This window comes from Epinephelus moara, chromosome 14, assembly GCF_006386435.1.
Source record: "Epinephelus moara isolate mb chromosome 14, YSFRI_EMoa_1.0, whole genome shotgun sequence".
Taxonomy (NCBI): domain Eukaryota; kingdom Metazoa; phylum Chordata; class Actinopteri; order Perciformes; family Serranidae; genus Epinephelus; species Epinephelus moara.
The window spans coordinates 21912649-21925526 of NC_065519.1; the positions used below are offsets into that span (position 1 = coordinate 21912649).

Below are 12878 nucleotides of genomic sequence, written 5' to 3' on the forward strand. Positions count from 1 at the left end.
TCACATGAGACAACAACAGGAAGTAAGCTGCTGCGTTACATTTAAATTCTCCTCAGTGTATGAATTTGTTTAATAAACACACGATGAGATGCGAATATTAGTATTGAAGTTAAAGAATAGTTTCTAATTGGAGGAGTTAAGTGCAGCCGGACAGATGAGTGTGCGTGCTTTGTGGATTATTTCTCACGAGAAGGGAGAAAATGTGTCAATACGCTTTGCAAGGTATGTATATGAGTTATAATGGCTGTCATATTTCACTTCCTGTTTACATTAGCAGCACCGTAGCAGCACTCTAATGTCGTAAAATCTCAGCTGCCACACTGCTTGTAGCCTGCAGAAGTGTTTTAATGTCTTGTGTCTCCCCCCACAGGAGGTTTGCTACTGTGGAGCACCGTGCAAAGATCCTAGCAGGTTCCTCCTATACAGAAGTCCCAGAAGACAACACTGTGCTGCAGCTCCTGCTTACTGAGTTAGGGCTGTCAGACCCAGACAAGCCTTATGTAGCTCTTAGAGATGACTGCCTTTATCGTCAGCGGTCACCAGCCCTGGAGCTGCATGTGGATGGTCCTAGAAAGGGAATACTTTGGCCAGTGTTGGCCATCGCACAAGGGCCTCTTACCCTAGCTTGCCTGCCTTTAGTGGATGCCCCTGCTGAGCCACGGCCACCCCTCGCCAGCCTGCTGTCTGTCTCACAGGGCCTCACACTCTTGGCAGGTCTGCAGACTTTTCTCCTCGGCTCTGGGGCTAAGCCTGATAGTGAGGGGCTGGCCTCTCGCCTGGCGATGCTACCCTCTGTGCTCTTGCAGGTTTGTCCACTTGGCACACCCCTGGATGTGCCACAACTGGGGGCACCTGCTACACCAACAGTGCCCACTCCTGCTGGGAACCAGAAGCAGCCAGCCTGGAAGACGGGGCTCCACCGTGGTCGAGCTGTGGTGAATGTGGCACTGACAGAAACAGTGCGCTCCATGCAGTATGGTAACCGCAGCAGACAGGACCTGTGGGACGTTTATGGCACTGTGACATGCAAAGTAAGAACACGGTGTAAAGGAAAGCAAGTAATGTTATAACTTTTTTTTTTTTTTTTTTGCATGTTTTCATTCTTTTCCTTCCTTCTCTCAACAGTGTGAAGTAGAAGGGGTGCTCCCAAATGTGATGGTGACCCTCACACTGCCACCAAACGGTTCACCACTTCAGGACATCCTAGTCCATCCTTGTGTCACTTCACTGGATCCTAGTATCCTGAGTGCCAGCAGTGTGGATAACTGTGATGGCTCAGCTTTCTCTGGGCCATATAAGTTCCCCTTCTCTCCTCCTCTGGAGCCTTTCAGACTATGCAGCTATACATCTCAGGTATGAAACATTCACACTAAAATACTTCTAATACTACATATTAGTCCTAATCTCTGAAGTGATCCCTGCCTTTTTTTCATCAGGTCCCAGTTCCCCCTATCCTCGGTTCGTATCAGCTGAGGGAAGAAGAGAACCAGCTTCATGTGTCAGTAACTCTCAAACTTCATGAGAGTGTGAAGAACAGCTTTGAGTACTGTGAAGCACACCTGCCATTCTTTAACAGGTACGAAGCACAGGAAGATGTGCTCTTTTAGATCTGAGCACCTGCTGCCAGCGTTTGTTTCCTGTATGTAATGATTTCATTAGGATCCCCATTAGTTGATGCAGAACGTCAGCTACAAAACATTAAAGACATGACAGCAGATTAGAAACTTACAGACAAAACAACCAAATTATATTAAAACCAGAAGAGTATAACTAACAGTCTTTTTCTGTGTGTGTATATTACACATTACTGTTATACATACTCTTATTCAAAACCACTTATATATTAATATGTGCTAAATTCCTAAGCACTAAATATACGTAAAGGGAAATTTTAACATATTCTTGTAAAGAAAAAGTTGTGGTTACAGTCGCAGGGCAATTGGGTGAAGAGCAAAGAGGTTAAATGCTTCACAGTCTGCCATCTTTGAGGGTTATTCTTGATATCCAATCAGAGCCTGAAGTCTCTTTTTTAAAGTGTTGTGTTTACACGAAGCAGAAATCTGTGTCATGACAAACTAAATATGTGAAGTTCCATAAGGCGCCTTTCTGTCTTAGACTCTGAGTATTAATTAGTTTGAAGAAAGGTATCTGAGACATCCAACTGTCTCAGATGCAGATGTGTTGGAAAATATCACTTGAGTCTTTCAGCAGAAAAATCTCACACATTGCTGGGGGAGCAATATCTATTTAAGCTCAGTGTTGTAAATAATGGTGTTGAACACTCTTGACGAAGGTCCAGGAGGACTGAAGCGTTAGTGTTACGAATACATTTTAAAGCTGAGCAAGAGCAGTGTGTGGGATTTTCTGTTCAAAGAGTTGAAGCATAATGATTTATAGATATAGAAGTTGGATAATTGTTTTTATTAACTACGGATGCAATCATTTTCCAGCTATGAAGGCAAACTAGTGTAAAATGAAGTCCCGCTGGCAATCAAATAAAAACATCAATGAGATCATTAGTTTTCAAAAACTGCTGAATTACTAAATATTAATATTAGAAACACCACGTATTACACTAAGGACATATTATTGCTATTATCTGCTGCTGAAAACATTTTCTTTCATAACTGTTTTATGGTCTCTCACATGGGCCTTTGTAACATCGTTTCTTTGCAAAACACCATCACTGGTCTCATTACAGTGCACTAAATAACTTGTCTTAGCTGAATAAATGAGTCCTCCAACAGCCGAGTAATAAACCTAATAACCTAACCTACAAGTCTCAAACTCAGCTGCAGAGATGTCCCAGAAATGTTGTTCCAAAAACATCTGTTTTATCAGTAGCTCCTTTTACTGTCCAGTTCTTACATCATAAAATACACTTACAGTACATTGTCCCTGTGGGTTTTATTGTAGAGCAGAGAGGAAAAAATCTGTCTCATTTTAAGAATGATCCAATCTAGATAAACTGTACTCCTGAGTCAAATCAATTTTTATAAGTTGCCTCTGTGTTGATTAAAGTGGTTCAACCCAACCACTTATAATCAGTGTGTTTGTGCTAACATCTGCATGTGGGCTCTGCGTCTTGTGCAGGGATCACATGGGTGTTGTGGATTTGAAGGTGAGCTCTGGACAACTGGATGTTTCAAAGGAGAAGAACCTGCTGGTCTGGGGCCTCGGTAGGCACTGTGCTCCTGAACATCAATGTTTAAAAAAAAAAAATCATATTAATAATGCTGTGTACTTAAAAATGAACTCATGATGACTTTTCCTTTTAACTGATATTTAGGACAAAAGTTTCCTAAATGTCGTGAGGTCACAATGGAGGGCAAGATCAGCTTTTCTGGGCCAACACGGGGACCTTCTGACCCCCTCTGCACAGGACTTACAGCCTATATCAAAGTAAGTTAATCTGTGTGGTGATAATCAGAAGAGCCTGATTGAAAGATTTGAATCATTCGACAGCTAATGGGATAAGGTCAAATGGATAAGGGATTTATTAATATATAATCATTAGATTTTAAAATCATTACCACTCTACGACACTCTATAACATGTACCTGACTTTCTGGCATAAATATTGAGTTGTTTCCTAATAAATGTAAGAGTTTAATCATGTAGCATTACAGCTTTTTTTTCTTGAAATAGTTTGACTTAATTGTAATAATATTATGACTTAATTCTTAAAATCTTAGTTGGTTTTTTTTCTCAATGTGGCCCTAATACTCTGTCCTAACACTCCTGCCCTTATCTTCACAGTTGTATTTCAAAGTGCCTGACATGACGCTCTCTGGTTGCTGTGTGGACCTGCATTCAGTGCAGGTTTATTCCTCTGCCAAACCCCGGATTATAACATGTAAGCTCACAGTAGTTTTGTATCACATGTTTTGCTGTATGCACATTTTCTTAAAACCAAAAAATGGTCTGTCTGTCTGTCTGTCTGTCTGTCTTATTTTCAGCCCGCGAACTTCAATCGAAAGAGTACTTCATATGGAATTCAACTGGAACTGCTCCGGTATCCTCTGGGCAGATGATGCTGTAGCATGGATACAAAGGACGGCAGTGGAAAGGTGCTTGGTTCACCATACTGTGATAGGACTGAAGACTGTTGAACAAATACAGTGATCCAGACCGGATATGTGACCCCACAAAATGAATTTGTTGCCACCTGTTGTTATTGCAGAGCTCACAAATGATAGAAAATGTAAATAGCAGGCCAAAAGAAAGACTGAAAGATCAACACACTGAATCATTTTATGTTCCTTCGGTACAGTTCACAATGTGCAGACTTTGACTGGCAGAAGTGTTGATTTCGTTGATGGATGGTTACTTTTTAAAGAAAATCTGCCCCTGTAGGCCAACTTCTTTTATCCCCCAACCTTCACCCTCCCTCAAATTTATCCCATTGCAGACACAAGGGCCACCCCTCGCTCTGACAGTCCCACTTCAGTGACTCTCCATCAGCCGGATAATTAGCAGCTGGGGCCTTGTCATCAGCTGTTGTGGGCCTGGAGGAGAGGGGCGGCTGGGCTGTGAAAGGCCAGGCTGCTCTGGCCAGTGTTTTGGCTACAAAAGGCTCCTCTTTTAGAGCTGGCAGGAGTCCTTTGCCCCCTCCACCAATCACTTCCCCACCCCTTTTGACCCCATCCCCGCCCTGTCAACTAGTGGCTAGTTCAAACACTCAACCTCTCCAGCCAGACTATGATTGAGCGCTGACCCTCTGGCCCTCTGAGACTTTAAAGCAGCCGGTCCCATTCAGCGAGCAGGACCTGCCTAATTGGTGAAAAAGTCACAAGGATGGAAATGGTTGAGTCACCTCTTGAGGTTGTGTGGGCGCTTAATTAATGTAGAACTTTAATTATATTATTTTGATCTTGATTATTGTAACACAAGTGCAAACACCACTTTATAATTAATACCTAATTATAAAAAATATTTAAAGAGGGGCATTTAGTTCCAGATGTTTCTCACAGTTTACTATTATTTTAACTATACTATACTATGAAGTTTCATACTGTTACCTTTCTACTATGAAAGCTCCACCTCAGTGTATTAAGTTAAATGAATAACCAGCCACTGAAGGGTTAAATCAGAGGAGATTGTGCCTCACTATTCCACAGCAGCCAGACTCCTCTGAGTGCCCTCATTGTCTGCTGTTGGCCTCTTGTGCCCCTTGCTGGTCCAAATGCTACATTCTCACGTGGATTTCCACTCAGAAGGCTGACCATGACCAATCCTCTGTCAATTGGAACCAATTGCTCACACGGCATCCTTCACCTTCTTTTTATGTAGCAGTACGGAGTGGCAGACACCGAGACCTCGCGGCTCTCCAACTCCACGATGATTTGGCTTTAAGGCCCAGTGTGTGTGGCTAGCGAACTGGAAAAGGAGAAGTTTTTTTTTTTTGAAGAGTTGGGCCACTCTAAATCCTCCTCAGTATCCCAATATGTGGTCAGTCTGGCTCCTCAAGTCTGCAGTCAGTGGCCTCTCACTGGCAGACTTTGCTTTGTTGATTGAATGGCTTGCTAAGTAGATGGACTCGTTTTAATGTGCTGCTCTGCTCCGATGCCTTCAGCTCAAACCTTTGGGGTCTTTAATTCAGTGTTTTCCAGAATCATTATTTATTTATATAATCATTGTTTAGTCTTGTATACATGAATACAGAAAAGGGATTAACACTTTTGTATGATAATCATCGAAATGAAACAGGCTCAAATAAATTTGTGAAAGCATGGATCGTCATGTTAATATATCACACGGTTGCATAGCCTTAAATTCTCGAAATTATCTTTTATACCATAACATGTACCACAATATTACAGACACTGCTATCTACTCAACTGTGGGAGTTTACTTCACTGTGTCCCTCAGCCCAATAATGACACCCAGTGGTAGAGTACAATAAAGTTCATGTTAGACTGTTCTCATTTCTTTAATACAGCTTAATGCTCATTTCTTCTGTTAAAATAATGCTACTCAACCACCGCCAGATTATCTTAGCTTGTTTAGTTTCCGTCCAGCCCCCTGCTGTGCAATGTGATCCCTCCAATGTTCATCTAACACTCCGTGCCTGAGGACCAGGCTTTTGTCGGGCCACCGTGGCCCCCAGGTGTTTGGTAGGATCCCAGTTCCTCTCAGCCTCTCTAAACCCGCCAAGAGGCGGCCTCAGGGAGACCACTTGAAGAATGATGGTGCAATTAGCAGTTTCCTGTTTTCAGTCTAATTATTCTTCAAGAGCCACGGATCTTTTCAAATAATGGTAGATCTTTATTCCGAGGGATTCTTTTGTGCTAATTTCTATAAAAATGCCCAGTAATAGAGCAGAAGCTTCAAAGCCAGCTGATTTGAATCCCAACTCTTTGAACTAAGTACACAATGTATTTTTGGATGTTTGCTATCAATATTGTAGGAAGGCTAAATGAGCTCCACTGCCTCGACTGCAAGTTTTCTCACTGTTAGACATCACTTTCACCCATAGAGGGCGTCATAAACTCAGCCATGTAGGAAGTTTCCCTGGAACATCAAGAGTTTTGTTTATATTGCAAGTTGGCTGACTAAGTGTCCTCAGTCCAGTTTATAGTCCCACATCCCTCCTACACCTCTTATCCTCGCTGTCTGACAGCTTCTGGCAGCATCAGGCCACTCACAACTTTCCCTCTGTGCTTTACCTCTGTCTTCAACTCCCAAACTCAGTCCCTTGTGTCCACTTTGTTGAGCTGTTTCCTCTCTGTCTCTGGGACCTTGAGCTTGATCTCTCTGGTTCCTGTCTTCCCTGCCCCACAGGAGCTGTTTGTTTGGCTGTCTCTCTTCACAGAGGCGAGGCAGAGATATTGGGTCCAGAAGGCAGCTGGGGTCCAGGCTTTCTCCTGTGGTTTCATCCCAGAAGATGTCTCTTTCTGTGGGCCGTCTCACGAGTTTCAGCCTCTGCATGCCTTCTGTGTTTGTTCCTCCACCTAAAGGGGCCAAATGAAATGACAAAGTGATGTTGGAACCAATCACCACATTCAATTATACTTCCTAAAGTAGTGTTTTACAGACTTACCATTAACTGTGTAGACAACTTTATGTCGTCTCTGCTCTCTGGCTTGTCGGAGGTGAGCTCGCCGATGGCGATGAGCCTGTTTAGTGAGAGCTGTCTGGGCCTCCAGGAATCCTCCCTGTAAGGAAACCAGTGGTGGAAAGCAGCTACAGTGAGTACATTTACTTAGATAAAACTTTGAGTTGCTTGTACTTCACTTGTGTGTTTCCATCTTGTACTTCTACTTCACTACATTTCAGAGTCAAATCATACTTTTTACTTCTCTGTATTTATTTGACAGCTATAGTTACTGGTTATTTTTCAGATTTTCCATTTAAAAAAAATTGACAATCTTGTAAAATACATTGTCACAGATTAAACCAGTACTCAACCTCTTTTGCAGTGTCCAGTCCCCTCATCAAGTTTCAGATGTCTATCAGTTGTAAGTTGTTCCTCAAAGCACTAGATATTTTTTTCTTTTTTGCTAGTACAGTAATCATCCCACAACCCCCCAGATTTATCTCATGACCCTTTGATTGGGAACCACAGACTTGAAATACCAAACTGTATATAAAAAGGTTCAAATTAGCATCAGTAGTATGCTTAAAGTACATTTAGACCATTGCAAAGAAATGTTGCAGCAGTGTGAACTGGCCCGTCTCAGTTCAGCTCTAGCCAGCTGATGTGTCACCTGCAACTCAACTTGCTGTTGTATGTTTAAACGTGTCTCTTAACAAATTTTTGGTCTGATCTAGCTTCAACATGTCAGCAGAAAAACTCCCTACAGTATGTGTTGAATTGGGTTGAGATCTGATGACTGCAAAGGCTATAGCGTATGATTCACATCATTTTCATTCTCATTAAACCATTCAGTGACCCCTCTTGCTCTGTGAATGGTAGTTATGGTCATCCTGCTGGGGCCAGTACAATTAATTTTGAGGCTTAAAGTACTTTTAGCTGATAACATTCGCAGACAAATTAAAGGAATAACCAACATAAAGTTCTCAATAAGGTGTTGGGCCATTGCATGCAGCCAAAACAGTATGTGTGTAATTTTATGTAAAGGAACAGTGTGCAGGATTTAGTGTCATCCAACAGTGAGGTTGCAGATTGCAACCAACTGAAAACCCCTCCACACACCCAACTTGAAGAGAACATAAGAATGAGAATAGTCCTCTGTAGAGCCAGTGTTTGGTTTGTCGGTTCTGGGTTACTATAGAAACATGGCGGTGCAACATGGTGGAGTCTGTGAAAGAGGACCTGCTCCCTATGTAGATATGAAGGGCTCAGTCTAAGCTAACGGAAACACAACAATTGTTAGTTTCAGGTGTTTATACACTAATGAAAACATAGTTATGAATATTGTAGTTTCTGCCAACAGATCATAGTAAATCCAGCACACAACTTCTTTAGTAAGATTTTGAATGCAGAACAAAATTATGTTGACGTTGTTGCAGACAGACATGGATTGAAAGTAACCCACTCTATAGAACGAATCATGTGACTGTCAGACTCTACTTTTCTTTGTCTCTACGACTATGTATCTAATTGTATGGGGCTTTTCTGTTCCCTGCACCCTGAAAATAGATCCCATTGAGGGCCAGTTATGGCTGTAGACCACCCTACTTTCCACTCCATAGACACTTTAATCAGACCCACTGGGACTGGAAAGGCCCGCACTCACAGCTGTCTCTCTCTGTTCTCCCTCTTTCTCCCCCTTCCATCTCTGTTAAGCACTGCTGCACACTTTAATTTTGCCTCAATATAAAAATGCACGATCTGAATTATTGATGTTACAGATGCACTTCAGCTCATCCGTACTTTGTCAAGATGCCTTACCTGAATCATCCTGCCGGTGCCAGAGTGTCCTGTCCGGTCGATTGTAGAAAACAGGTGGACACCCCCATCTCTGCAGTCCCTGCCCTACAACAAACATCAGAATCCTTGTTTTGAGATGGCATGGGGGCAGTGATGCTGGGACAGTCAGCAGCAATCTTTCTTTCTTTTTTATATTACCATGGCAATGTGATTGGCAGTGCTTGTGTGGCCAATTTGAAGGGCCAGTGGTTGCAGTGCCTGAGGAGAGATAATGATGGCATGTCTGGGTAAAATCACAACCAGTCAGCACCAATAATGCAAAATTATGTCTGCCAGAGTCCCAGCACAGGATTGAACAGATGAGGAACTTCTCATGTGTATCAGGCAACAAGAATAGCCTATTCAACTATATCAGGCAGCTGATTTTGCTGTGCTAACCTGGGGTCTTCGGGGTGGATGGGAGTGAATGATGCTTGGATTGTTACTTTGCTTTGGTGGGAGGTTTCCTGCAAAGCATGGGTCTTACAGCGTCAGCATGTACATAGTTTTATCTAGTATCAGAATTAGTATCACATCACAGATTTGTCTGCAAAATAAAGCCTGATTGTGAATGAAATATTAGAGACAAAAGAGTTACCAACCTGAGAGAGAGGAAAGAGTTATTTCCTGTCTCAGTGGAGGTAAGATCGTCTTCTTCCGCCCTACAGATCCTGACGGTTGCTCCATAGTGACCGGCAGAGCAGGGAGGGTCCATTGTGGTTCGGGCTGTGCCCCCTCTTCTTGCAGGCTATTACATGGAGCTACTTTACGCAGTCTGGGTCTGGAGCCTGTGGAGCCCATTGTCTCATTCCCTGTCCCAAAGCTGACAAGCTGAAATTCTGCTCAGCTCAATCTTTCTTAGTAAGCTCTTAGTTACTAATCTCACCTTTATAATGTCTTCTCATCAGGTTCTATCATTGTAGGTCCTTTTGTTCTGCAGACTTTTCCCATCTAGGTGTTGATTTCCTGGTGGATTTGTGGCCTCTCCTAATAAAAACTTTGTCAATTACTGAATAAGCTAATGTTTAAAACGGACTCTCCACTTTGCCCCATTACTTCCAGACGCTTCCAAACAAACCTGGTGGTCCTCACATCTCCCCTGCTGGCGAACTTAATGTTTGTCCCGAAGCTTCTCTGTCTGGTGCCAAAGTACAAGCGCTATCAACACTTTTGGTGGCGGTTTAAAGAGTAGGTGTGCACTTCATCTCTGCCTTCATACTTGACTTTCTCATTATAACGAGCTAGGTTTCTATGGCAACTGTCCCTACAGGTTACTTTGTAACTCATAAGTTAATGCTTGAAAGAACTTGTTATTTCACTGCACCCCGTCCATATTGGAAAGCCCAGAGGGGCGAGGAGAGAGACAGGTTCTTTGGGAAGTTGTTAACCGACTGAAAAATGTGACTGTGTGAGTGCTCAGGAAACCACAGGGGGGAAACAAATTTACAAAGGTGGGTCATATTAAATGGGCTTTTATCAGCCCCTTAGGTACTGCTCATCACATCACTGCTGGTTATTAAAGTGAAATGTAGTACAGATATCCATGGTGCCCAGAAAATAATTTGTACAAGCTTTTATGCCCTGACCTTTCATCTAGTACTGCCATCATTAAAAAATTTGGTTTATGACCAAATACCTGCAAAACTGCTGACATTCCCACCAGCCTCAACTTTGACTTAAATAGGTGCTATTAGCAAATGCTAGCATTCTAACACCAGTGGTAAGTGTAACTATGTAGCCTACATTTATACTTGTGCAGGCCGTGAGTCCAATATAGTGTAGCGTATCGTATCGTATCGTATCGTATCGTATAGCACCGTATCGTATCGTATTTACTCAAGTTCTGTACTTATGTACAACCTTTTGAGATGCTTGTACTTTGCTTGAGTACGTCCATTTTCTCCTACTTTATACTTCAAATCCACTACATCTCAGAGAAATATTGTAGCCTACTTTTCACTCCACAAAATTTATTGTATGTTCTTTTTACTAGTTGCTTTGCATGTTTAAATTATTGATACAAAACATAAATCATCTTATAAAGTATGATGTACCATCAAACGTTAAGCTACACAGCAGAAGGTTATAGAAAGTAATGAACACAGTCATGCATCAGTAAATATAATCCAATAGGCTACTAGGACATAGCCTATATTATTATGATAGCATAAGAGGCCTACTTTTGAGTAGATTATACTTTATTTTGCAGCTTGCACTTTTACTTAAAGTTAAAAAATATTAAAAACAAGTAGAACAGTAAAATTTTGAATGCAGTTCTTTACCTGTAACAAAGTTGGTCTATATCTATACTGTAGTATCTGAGTACTTTCTCTAGCACTAGGTAACAATGAATAACTTCTGGTTTTTAACTGTTGGTCAGAAAAAAAAACAAGTAATTGGTGATTTCCCAATATTTGACATTTTATCATGCTGACACAAAAAACTTAGATGGGAAACACTGCACCTGTTAAGCATCAAAATCCTACTATTATGAGATTGTTAGCATGCTGACAGTAGCATTTAAGCTTACCAAAGCATGGGTGAAGGCTTTTAGTCTTGTTGTCATTTAAATTATTTATCTTTTTTTTAGTGATGCATGCGCAGTTTGGACTCAGTGTTTTGGCCTCTTTGGAGCACTATTACTTGTCTCATGTTGCCTTCAAAGTGCTGATTGCTGGCCCTTTTTTAGCCAATGATGCTGATTGGCATTCAACCTGTAATATGACCTTGTAGCAGTGTTCTCTAATTATTTGTAATTTTCCACATTTTCACATTGTTGTTTCCAGTATATTCTGCCCAGCTCACATCTAAGAATGTGAATAAATATCTGTTTTTGTGACTAAAGCTGTATTAACATCCAGCAGCCTACGTAAGGCCTCTCTTATCAGCATCCAGCAGATCATGGAATTAAGATTTGAACATAACACATTCCTCTGCTGCTTCTAGCTCATTTATTTTAATATGTTTAATGCTGCTGCTGTTGTTTAGCTGAAAGTGTCACCTCAGCAAATGCTTCATTAGAGGTCTCAACTCACTGACTGCGCTCCAGCAACCATTACGGCACCGTGGTGTAGACTCATGGGAGTGTGTGTGCATGTGTGTGTGATGTAGAAAGACTGCAAAATTATTCTCCTGGCACCCTCATCATCTCAATGGCACTATTTGAACTAAATTGTAATTTTGCCACCATGTTATGTGACACTAGAAAGTCATTTTGACAAGTGCCTATCACGGTGTCGTGCTCCACAGGCAAAACATGTCCCGTGGGCTTCTTCTATTGCCAGTCATAGGTATGCATTATTACCACAGCTTGTGTGTGTATGTGAAGGAGGATAAATTATACTAGAAACAATCGTTATCAATCTTCTTCAGTGTGCAGTGCATGTGTGTGTATGTGTGCGTCAGTAAGTGACAGCTAAGTGCAGCACAGAAAAGCATTGCATAATATATTATAGCGAGGAGGATTCTGCAAGTCATCACTGTTAAATCGATGCAATGCACTTAACAGATTACTAATATTGTATGAACTGCACCGCGTAATTCTGCTAAAAATATCTGGTCATGATACAGCACAAGGATATGGTTGAAACAATTGTCTGCCTCTCATACACTCTGATAGGGCTGATCCACAGTTTCAGTTTCACTTTAAATCTACTTTAACATAATTAGATTATTAGACCATATGGTCATTTTTATCTAGAAGTGGGAGAGCGAATTTATTTGTAATAAAATGCAAGCAGGGCCGTAGCCAGGACGAGGCCAGGAGTCCAAGTCCACCATGACAACACAAATAACAACAAACAACATTAATAATAAGTATTATAATAGTTATATTAATAAAAGTAAATAATAATAATAATACAAACTTATAATTGTAACTTATTTGGGGTGTTTCAGAAGGATTGCAAGCAATACAGAAATTACTGAAAAATCTACAGAAGGTTCCGATTTATAGTTAGAAAATTCAGGAGTTAGCGACATTCATGTTGTCATCAATTAAAGG

At 41.4% G+C, this 12878-nt stretch overlaps 2 protein-coding genes across 2 annotated transcripts; one reads left to right on the forward strand and one right to left on the reverse strand.

Moving 5' to 3' along the window:
- The first annotated feature begins 13 nt into the window (after nucleotides 1–13).
- On the forward strand, nucleotides 14–6480 carry ap5m1 (adaptor related protein complex 5 subunit mu 1). The gene is made up of 8 exons (XM_050061544.1): nucleotides 14–222; nucleotides 371–1031; nucleotides 1126–1353; nucleotides 1437–1576; nucleotides 3094–3179; nucleotides 3290–3402; nucleotides 3760–3856; nucleotides 3960–6480. Exons 1-8 carry the CDS (start codon nucleotides 155–157, stop codon nucleotides 4040–4042), a joined length of 1476 nt encoding a protein of 491 aa, XP_049917501.1. The 5' UTR covers nucleotides 14–154; the 3' UTR covers nucleotides 4043–6480.
- Nucleotides 6481–6555: 75 nt separating this feature from the next.
- LOC126400660 (uncharacterized) lies at nucleotides 6556–9980 on the reverse strand. The gene is made up of 6 exons (XM_050061545.1): nucleotides 9478–9980; nucleotides 9275–9342; nucleotides 9035–9094; nucleotides 8858–8941; nucleotides 7043–7157; nucleotides 6556–6953 (listed from the first exon to the last, which is right to left on the reverse strand). The coding sequence occupies exons 1-6, from the start codon at nucleotides 9674–9676 to the stop codon at nucleotides 6565–6567; spliced, it is 915 nt and encodes a 304-aa protein (XP_049917502.1). The 5' UTR covers nucleotides 9677–9980; the 3' UTR covers nucleotides 6556–6564.
- Between the last annotated feature and the right edge of the window lie 2898 nt (nucleotides 9981–12878).

Excerpts from the sequence above, each read along its gene's own strand:
- LOC126400660 (XM_050061545.1), bottom strand. The coding sequence starts at position 9,676 with ATGGGCTCCACAGGCTCCAGACCCAGACTGCGTAAAGTAGCTCCATGT. Across the intron at positions 8,942-9,034 it reads CTGCCAATCACATTGCCATG|GGCAGGGACTGCAGAGATGG; the intron begins GTAATATAAAAA and ends TGTTTGTTGTAG. Across the intron at positions 6,954-7,042 it reads AGTTGTCTACACAGTTAATG|GTGGAGGAACAAACACAGAA; the intron begins GTAAGTCTGTAA and ends TGGCCCCTTTAG.
- ap5m1 (XM_050061544.1), top strand. The coding sequence starts at position 155 with ATGAGTGTGCGTGCTTTGTGGATTATTTCTCACGAGAAGGGAGAAAAT. Across the intron at positions 223-370 it reads GTGTCAATACGCTTTGCAAG|GAGGTTTGCTACTGTGGAGC; the intron begins GTATGTATATGA and ends CTCCCCCCACAG. Across the intron at positions 3,857-3,959 it reads CAAACCCCGGATTATAACAT|CCCGCGAACTTCAATCGAAA; the intron begins GTAAGCTCACAG and ends TCTTATTTTCAG.